Source organism: Ruditapes philippinarum, unplaced genomic scaffold (genome assembly GCF_026571515.1).
Source record: "Ruditapes philippinarum isolate M1 unplaced genomic scaffold, ASM2657151v2 ctg9779_1_1_1_1, whole genome shotgun sequence".
Taxonomy (NCBI): Eukaryota; Metazoa; Mollusca; class Bivalvia; order Venerida; family Veneridae; genus Ruditapes; species Ruditapes philippinarum.
The window spans coordinates 1-9,987 of record NW_026857019.1 but is presented as its reverse complement, the minus strand read 5'-3'; the positions used below and the strand labels follow the sequence as shown (position 1 = coordinate 9,987).

At 32.5% G+C, this 9,987-nt stretch overlaps 1 protein-coding gene across 1 annotated transcript; it reads right to left on the bottom strand.

Moving 5' to 3' along the window:
- Nucleotides 1-780: 780 nt before the first annotated feature.
- LOC132748476 (programmed cell death protein 7-like) lies at nucleotides 781-7,152 on the bottom strand (the record flags this gene model as incomplete). Its single annotated transcript, XM_060738100.1, is given in 5 exon segments — nucleotides 781-1,052; nucleotides 2,123-2,210; nucleotides 4,878-5,001; nucleotides 6,382-6,515; nucleotides 7,020-7,152. Coding segments are annotated over 5 exon segments (594 nt in total), but the record flags the coding sequence as incomplete, so codon positions are not given.
- Nucleotides 7,153-9,987: the final 2,835 nt, after the last annotated feature.

Below are 9,987 nucleotides of genomic sequence, written 5' to 3'. Positions count from 1 at the left end.
GCTTTTGTCAATGTCACTGCTGTGGTTAAGGAAAAGATGTTGTTCAATGAAATTGTGGATAACAATGGACACAATTCCTCATTCTTAGTACAGCTGAAAGGGAATTTTAAATATTTAACCAATACTTTCATAAAATTCACTTATTGACATCAATATTGAAATTTTTTTAATTTAATATGCACTGACCAAATAAAGTGAAATAATAAAGATGAAACTCCACCATGGAAAGGAATTAATATAATAGTGTTATGCTTGTTTTCCATATAATTATATTGTGATGTAAAATAATACATGCTTGTACATTTGCTAAATAAAATATGTTTAAACCAAATATTCAACCATAAGCCTCAGTGGTTATTACATCCATTTTTCCCCTGCAAACACTTTAATCAAAATACTCCATATTACTTAATATAAATGGCTGAATTCTATAGTCCCAGATCATTAATTCATTACGATATACGAAAATTAAGTCTCTAAACAATGTCCACTAAATTCTGGAAACTGGATAAAAATTGACAATTTTTCATTTTTTTTTTTTCAACTTTATTTTCGCTTCAATTTTCAGGTAATCTATTAACATATCCAACAGAATAAGTGTCCTCATGTGTGTCCAACTGAAACTACATGTATGTACATGTATTTTATCATTAACTTGATAGTTTTTTGCAAAGAAATTCTTCAACATGGTAGAAGAAGAAAAAATTCTGTAATCCTCCATAATCCAGACATTTTACCAGATCAAGAAAGAGTCTGGATTGTGGAATTTCAACTATGCATTAAATTTAAAGCATTTTAAAACGACATAATAGCTTGTTTCCTTTTCCAGCATCCCTCATGTCTCTTATTTCTTTAAGCTAAGACATCTCATGACTTTGGACTTGATTAACCAGTCTATCTAGAGTCATATTTCCAGTTGTTTCCAGTCAGCTGCTCATCACGTTTTAAGAGCTGATCCCCATAGTTCTGAAGAAGGTTGCTCAGGTATGACCCAGGTGTCAGGTATACGAGAGCCAATATCTGCACTTGTAAGAAAACTGTCCCACTCTCTCCTACAATATAGCAATAGCATGAATAAATAAATTAACTAATTACAAGTAATTAATTATTTTTAATTTCTTATACATGTAAAATTATTTAAAGTTCAAAAGTAATACAATCAAAACTAGAAATGTGTCCATAGGACACGGATGCCCCCACACGCCACTGTTCTGTCAATTTTATGACTCTAGGTCAAATATTTTTTGGACTACATGTGCCACAAGTTGAAAACTAAAAATCAACAAAGGGCCATAATTCTGTTAAATTTGGTCGCAGCAAAAATTCCTTCCTTTACTACCATCTACACATTAAGGTTGTTAATCCCTGGAAGTTTAAGCAAAATCTGTCATCCGGTTTAAGAGGAGTTGCGTTCACAAAATTTCTACATAGTATATAATGAAACATTCAACAAAGGGCCATAATTCTGTTAAATTTGGTCGCAGCGAAAATTCCTTCCTTTACTACCATCTACGCATTAAGGTTGTTCATCCCTGTAAGTTTAAGCAAAATCTGCAATCCGGTTTAAGAGGAGTTGCGTTCACAAGATTTCGGGACGGACGTACGGACAAGTGCAACGCTATATGCTCCCACATTGTGGGGGCATAAATATACATACCTGTTATCACTAAGAAGAGCTTTTTTTTGGAAAGTGATTAAAGGCTCATTATGCCGTAGAAATCATTAATTATTTAATTCTCTAGATTTAGATCATGCTAAGATGTTTAACAGCTTCCATACAAAATACTAATTCACTATAATTATGCCAACTGCCAACAGAGCAAAAGATAGATCATCTATATGACAAATGAGTTTTTATTGGAAACTGTAACATTAAACAAGATACCAAAAATTTTAAAAGGAAGGTTTTTGTCCGTCTCCTGCTAAAACCCATTTTGAAATAGGTTGTATAGCCAAAAGTAAATAACAATTTTATACATTTTTACTTTTTTAGTTTTATATTCTGGTTTGATATAACTTTGTAACACATTTGCCAAACTCTCTGTGACTACTTTTTATAATGATTAAGATGGCAAATGAACAAATTCTGAGATAATATGTGATATTTGTTACTTATACACACCTGATAGCTAGTAAGGAGTCTATACTATGGTTAGCAGCATCAAAGTATTGTCTAAATGGATATATTGGGTCACCTGGTACAGGTTCTTCTGTAACATAATGAAAACTGTATTCTATATGTTTGTGTTAAACTAATACAAATATAAAACTTTATTTTGTATAATGGCAAAGACCTCAAATTAAAATACATATATATGCACAGCTATGCCACACATTTTTCAGGAGTCATAAAAGCTGCACAGGTATGTGATAAAGCTTCAAAGTTTTTCTGTCAATTACACAATGTGACAGTCCTATTCACATTAATAAAGGACAAGTTATTCAACAACACAATTCTTCAAAAACAAGTAAGATATATGCCAAACATTAAAAATGAAATCCCCTACTGGGAACGTTTTTGCCACAGTGACACTAAAACAAGAGGGCCATGATGGCCCTGAGGTCGCTCACCTGTATATAGCCCCCCCCCCCCCGGCCAATTTTTACCCAAGGGCTTTTATTTGAACAGACTTGGTAGACACCCATAAGAAGATGTTTCATGCTAAACATCTAAGTTCTAGCTCATTGGGTTTTTTAGAAGAAGATTTTTAAGTTTTTACTATACACATATAGTTAAAAACAATGACACCCCTGGGGCAGGGCCAGTTTTGACCCCCCGGCTTTTATTTGAACAAACTTTGTAGATATTTACTTAAAGATGTTTCATGTATAATATCTAAACTCAAGCTATTTGGGTTTTTTCAAAGAAGATTTTTCAAGTTTTTGCTATACACATATAAGGAAAATCAATGACCCCCGGGGCGGGGCCAGTTTTGACCCCAGGGCTTTTATTTGAACATACTTGGTAGACACCCATTAGAACATGTTTCATGCTAAATATCTTAGCTCTAGCTCTTTGAGTTCTTTAAAAGAAGATTTTTTAAGTTCTTACTTTATGCATATAGGGAAAATCAATGACCCCCTGGGGCGGGGCCAATTTTGACCCCAGGGCTTTTATTTGAACAAACTTGGTAGACATTTACTAGAAGATGTTTCATGCCAAATATCTAAGCTATAGCTCTTACGGTTCTTTAAAAGAAGATTTTTTAAGTTTTTACTATATGCATTTAGGGAAAATCAATGACCCCCCTGGGCGGGGCCAATTTTGACCCCAGGGCTTTTATTTGAACAAACTTGGTAGACACTCACTAGAAGATAATTCATGTCAAATATCTTAGCTCTAGCTCTTTGGGTTCTTTAAAAGAAGATTTTTTAAGTTTTTACTATATGCATATAGGGAAAATCTATGACCCCCTGGGGCAGGGCCAATTTTGACCTCAGGGCTTTTATTTGAACAAACTTGGTAGACACTCATTAGAAGATGTTTCATGCTAAATATCTTAGCTCTAGCTCTTTGGGTTCTTTAAAAGAAGATTTTTTAAGTTTTTACTATATATGCATATAGGGAAAATCAATGACACCCTGGGGCGGGGCCAATTTTGACCCCAGGGCTTTTATTTGAACAAACTTGGTAGACATTCACTAGAAGATGTTTCATGCCAAATATCTAAGCTCTAGCTTTTACAGTTCTTTAAAAGAAGATTTTTTAAGTTTTTACTTTATGCATATAGGGAAAATCAATGACCCCCCGGGCTGGGGCCAATTTTGACCCCAGGGCTTTTATTTGAACAAACTTGGTAGACACTCACAAGAAGATGTTTCATGCCAAATATCTTAGCTCTAGCTCTTTGGGTTCTTTAAAAGAAGATTTTTTAAGTTTTTACTATATGCATATAGGGAAAATCAATGACCCCCTGGGGCGGGGCCAATTTTGACCCTAGGGCTTTTATTTGAACAAACTTGGTAGACACTCATTAGAAGATGTTTCATGCCAAATATCTAAGCTCTAGCTCTTACGGTTCTTTAAAAGAAGATATTTAAAGATTTTTCTTTCGGTTGCCATGGCAACCAGAGTTCTGCATGAAATGGAATTCTTTGAACAATCTTGATAGAGCTTCATACAAAGAGTATTCCTGCCAAGTTTCATAACTATTGGCCTTGCGGTATCATAGAAGATGTCCTTAGAATATTTAAAATGTGGACGGACGACAGACGACGGACGCCATTTGGTTGGCCATCCTAAAAGCTCACCTGCACTTTGTGCAAGGTGAGCTAAAAAACCAAAATTCAATTTTGAAAGTAACTATTAATTTTTCAAAGTACAGATGGACATATCAGAAGGATTTCCATATTAAGCAACAAAATGTACAGGTGACAAACTGGCTGGCAACATGACATGGCTCAACCATGGCCAAACCATGTGGTATATGGGGTAATTTTTATAGGTATCACAAGTAACTTTTTATGTCTCAAAAAACAACTTGCTTATGAAACACTTGAGCTCTTTACTGGCAAGAAAAGAAAGTTAAAAATGTCATTTTATCACATAAGCACAGGAGTGTAATAAACCCATTTAATAAAAACAATATTACACTATTATAATAACACTTTGATGTGACGTCATTTACGTTATATACAAACATATATATTCTATGTTAGCCTTACACCATAGGTGCATCAACGAAAAAAAATCACCCTTTATGTGATAAACAGAATATTATATTCATGTAGATTCAATACTAAATTTATTCATAAATAAAGAAGATCGCATAATGTGATTTTATTCAACTCGTTCAATAATATCAGTACTAAATCTTTACTCATTTAATATCTTCTATTTATTCACTGACTTTGAAATATAAAGTTTTGGGTCTTACTTTGACTGCCAAATAAACAGTTTTCTTCTTTCTTCCTCTCCTGTTTTTGTCTCTCTATCCTCCGTAGTCTTGTCTTTTCTCTTTCTTTTTCTCTCGTTTCTTCTTGCTCAGTCTCAAGGTGAACCTATATCAAATATTCCATATTGTCTATATCTAAGTACAAAATGCTTGCCTAGATAAACGTAAATTAAAGTAAAATGCTAAAAGATGCATAATGCTGTCATAGATGCAACTGCCGACAATTAGCGAGTGTATTAAACTTACTGGAGCCAAAAAGTCATCAAAAACTACCTAAGCAGTGTACCATGTGTATAGACTTAACATTTCAAGTCATTCTTTGTCCAAATAATTTAAAGTGACATTATGCTCATTCAGGGGTATACAGTGAGTGAACAGGTGAGAGTCAAAATAAGTTTTTGAATAGCCATAATTCCTTTTAATTTAATAATTAACTTCATATAAACAATAAATAACATCCGGATCGAAACAGAATTTCTGTAAATATCAATTAGAAAGTACCTGAAACGTTTAGTTTATACAAGAGAGGTCGCTCACCTGTATATAGGCCCCCAGAGCGGGGCTAGTTTAAACCCCAGGGCTTTTATTTAGACAAACTTGGAAGACACCCATTAGAAGATGTTTCATGATGTTAAGTTTTTACTACACACATAAATGAAAAATAATGACCTCCGCACCCCCCCCCCCCCCCCCCCCCCGCTTTGGCAGGGCCAATTTTAACCCAAGGGCTTTTATTTTAACAAACTTGGTAAACACCAACAAAAAGATGTTTCCTGCTTAAAATCTAACCTCTAGCTCATTGGGTTTTTTAAAAGAAGATTTTTTAAGCTTTTAATATATGCATATAGGGAAAATCAATGACCCCCTGGGACGGGGCCAATTTTGACCCCAGGGCTTTTATTTGAACAAACTTGGTAGACACTCACAAGAAGATGTTTCATGCCAAATATCTTAGCTCTAGCTCTTTGGGTTCTTTAAAAGAAGATTTTTTAAGTTTTTACTATATGCATATAGGGAAAATCAATGACCCCCTGGGGCGGGGCCAATTTTGACCCCAGGGCTTTTATTTGAACAAACTTGGTAGACACTCATTAGAAGATGTTTCATGCCAAATATCTAAGCTCTAGCTCTTAGGGTTGTTTAAAAGAAGATATTTAAAGATTTTTCTTTCGGTTGCCATGGCAACCAGAGTTCTGCATGGAATTAAATTCTTTGAACAATTTTTAAAGGTGACCACCAAAGGAACATTCCTGTGAAGTTTGGATGAAATTGGCTCAGTGGTTTATGAGGAGATGTCATATAAAGCAAAAGTTTACGGACGGACGGACGCCGGACGGACGCCGGACGAAAAGCGATCACAAAAGCTCACCCTGTCACTTTGTGACAGGTGAGCTAAAAAAAACTTCACAATCAGAAATCCTCACTAAACTGGAAATTTATGCTGGTCCAGAATACTTCCGGTTTAGGGAGTTTTTACTGAAATTACCTTCAGAGCAGCTTCTTCTGCTTTGTATATATCCAACTGTTTGTTCAGTAAATCTCTCATGTTGGACAACTTCGCCTCAAACATTAGTTTATTTGTTGAGCTGTGACCTTGAGACTCGTACATACTCAGTACACCTTGATTGTAGAAATAATCAATTAATTAAATATATAAATGTGCGCCTATGAATTGGAAAACATGTTAATAAATAAATATATGGCCAATCTCGAAAACAAATATGTGTAGCATTTCACTCTCTGAAAGTCATCTGATTTGTCTAGAAAATTCTGAGCTTGTTTGACCAGATGTATGATTTATATACCAGAACATGTTTCACAACAAAGAAAAATAAGGATTTTATCATTATACGTAGCTTGGGATTCACCTGTTGATAGTTTATACCATACTTTTTGCTTTTTCATAACATACGCACTATTTCATATTTGTTCATGTTTTCTATAGTATTTGGAGAACAGAAGCACATAAAAAAATCAAGAGACTGGAACCCAGGCTACATAATACGGAAAATCAACAAAACCATTCTGTTCAGTCATGTTCCATGATTTTAATATGGTTGCAGATAAATTATTATCTTTAACTATCAAAATATATTTAAAAATATACACAAAATATAATCTCACCCTGTCTCTCCAGTCTGTCAGTACGTAATTTCCGCAGTTTTTTCATACTGTTGATCACCTGGATTGATTTATTGGCTTCTGTCAGTTTCTTGCGGACCTGACTCAAAATTTCATCAGCTTCTTTCTGCATGTCCTTCTCCTGTAAATTAGATATTATTCTTTACCTAATAACTCTGTCACTTAACCTTTTTCTTATCCCACAAAATTAAGTGAATTCACAGTATATGTCAAGGTCTAGTTCAGGGGGTCTTATTTACGGCTTTGCCAAGAAAAGTATTGTGTCGAACTATGAAGAGAGTCTATACAAAATAATTAATTGTAACCATTTACAGTAAAAAGATAAGTGAGTAATGGTTCTTGGACACTGGACAGTGCAATTATACACCCCGATGAGATCTTTCCACTTACAGGTAACCATGGCAATAACACTACATGTCTGAAGATGTAATAAATTTAACCTTTTGAAAGCAAGGCCAGCATTTATGTCTAACACTATACAGCAGGCAGCTCAAATAAATCTTTTTTCACAAGAATCCTCTAAAAACCAAAAAATTTAAACATTAAAAGCATTTTTTTTAAAAATTTAAGGGAAAATGCTAAAAATTAAGGGTTTTATTAACAGGTACTTTTTTTCAAGTTTCTTTTTCCATTATTTGCTGCATGGTTTTAAATAAAATTTCACCCATGTTTCCCTTTCTTGGCTATAAATTCATTTCCCTTTTCTGCCCCTTTTAAAATTTCCCTTTTCTTGGGTTTTTTTCCTCTCCAAAATTTTAAAAATAAAAAATTTTTTAAAAGGAAAAGCTAAATTATAAAATTAAAGTAACTACCATAAAAAAAGCATAAGAAAATTTTTAAAACAAATAACAAAAAAATTTTTAGCCCAAAACAAAAAAAAAAAAAAAAAATTCTTTTTGTTTTTTTTTTTCCCCCCTTAAAATAAATTTTTTTTTTAAAATCATCGAAAATAATTTTGGCCCTTCCCATCGGCTTAAGTGTTATATGCAAAATTAGTGGGAAGCGAGATATTTAAACCAATAAAAAACAATCTACTGTAATTTTAATTAAACTCAACTAAAAAACTTTTTTAATTATCAGTAAAAAAACTAAAATCTAAACATGAAATTAAAAAATTTCTGAATTTATTTTGGGAAACTAAAAAAAAAAACACCCCATTTAAAATTTTCTGTTAACATTTATATCAGACCAACCCAGTTTGATCTAAGAAGTACTCCATTATACATTTTGTAACTTTCAAACAATTATTTCCGTTCTGTTTGCACTATTCACTACCATTACATTTAATAACATCACATTATCACAAAAGCTTATCTCTGGGGAATTTGTGCTCTGGCGAGCTTAAAAAATACATAAGTACATCATGTTGTCCACACATAAAAATGACATTCAGACAAGACTTCGAATATTCATCCAAATCTATAGGAAGTTTAGAGAAACGTTTTGTTTTTTTTTAAAGATAATTTCATGTTTGTTTGTTGTTGTTGTTTTTTCATAGAGAGGATACAAGTAAAGGATATAAGAAATAATCTGCTAGACTAACATTGTCTCCTACATGTGTGTATACTCACTGAAAATCAAACAATAAATTATAAGATGGTAAATAATTTCACAAAGAGTTTAAAATAATTAAGTTGTAAATAGCCATGTAAGAATAATCAATACTATTAATAACAATTACATGTACATGTATATATATATATATATTAAAATTTCAACAATAAATAATAAATTAGTTACCCTTTTCTTTTTCCTTTCAGAAACTTTAGCCCGGAGATGTTTAATATTTTCTTCGCTTGTCAACTCTTTTTGTACAACTTCAAGCTCATTCTAGTAAAAATAAAGCATGTATTTTTTATCATATTACAGTATGTTAGTCTTACGTTTAATATAACAATTTTCTGAAAATATACTATTCTATTACATATAGTAAGTTGCGAAAAGAACAAAAGTTGTCGGTAGGACAAGGTGCTCAACTATTTACAATGCTTGATAGATAACAAGAGCCTGGATAATGTAGAAAATTCTAAGTTCAAAAAAGGGCCATAATGCTGTCATACTCTATGTTAGAGTTATGGCCCTTTCACAGTGACTTTACATCATGCCCCCAAATAAGCAGTAAAGGATTTTCCCCAAATTCCCTTTTCTTAGTTTTTGAAAATGGGAAAATTCCCCTTTAAAAATCTTTCCCATTTATAATCCCGGGGTTATACCTTAATTTTTTCCCAAATAGTCAAGCTAAAAAAATTGATTTAAAATTTTTTGTTGCTGCCGACTACGATTATTGTAAAATTTAAAAAAACCTAATAAAATATTTTCCCAACCCGGATTATTATGTACCCATTTTTACAAACTCTACTGTTTTATCTCAAATTTTTTGGCTGCCCTTTTAATAAAAGCTTTCCCCTAAAAATTAATGAAAAATTTTTTTATTTATAATAAATTTCATTTACCAAATTTATTTGGGACCCCCCGGGGCCCGACCCATTCAAACATTCTTAAAAATTTTTTAACACGGGGGTTCATTCCCTTCCTGTCTAAAATTTTCAGGGGAAAAAAAACCCCGGGTTTTTTCCAAAACCCTTTTTAAGGGAAAAACCCCTTTTTTTAGTTTTTTGGTTCCCATATAGTTGCCCTCATGTTTAAAGGTTTTTTGGAATTTTTTTTATTCTTCTGCAATTTTTGCCATTGGGAAAAATTTCATTTGTCGGGTCTTCTCCGGGGTTTCAAAAAATCTAAAAAAAATTTTTAAAATTAAATTTTTAAAATTCAAAAAATTTTAAAAATAAAGTGAAATCTTAAAATTTCAAAAAATAAATTTTCATTTAATTCTTTTTTAATCTTTAAGTCCAATTTTTTTTTCTTTTTAAATTTTATAATTTCCTGGTGTTTACGTGAGTAAAAAAACCCCCAAATCTTAATAAAGCACCTTCCAAAAATGTTTCCCTTT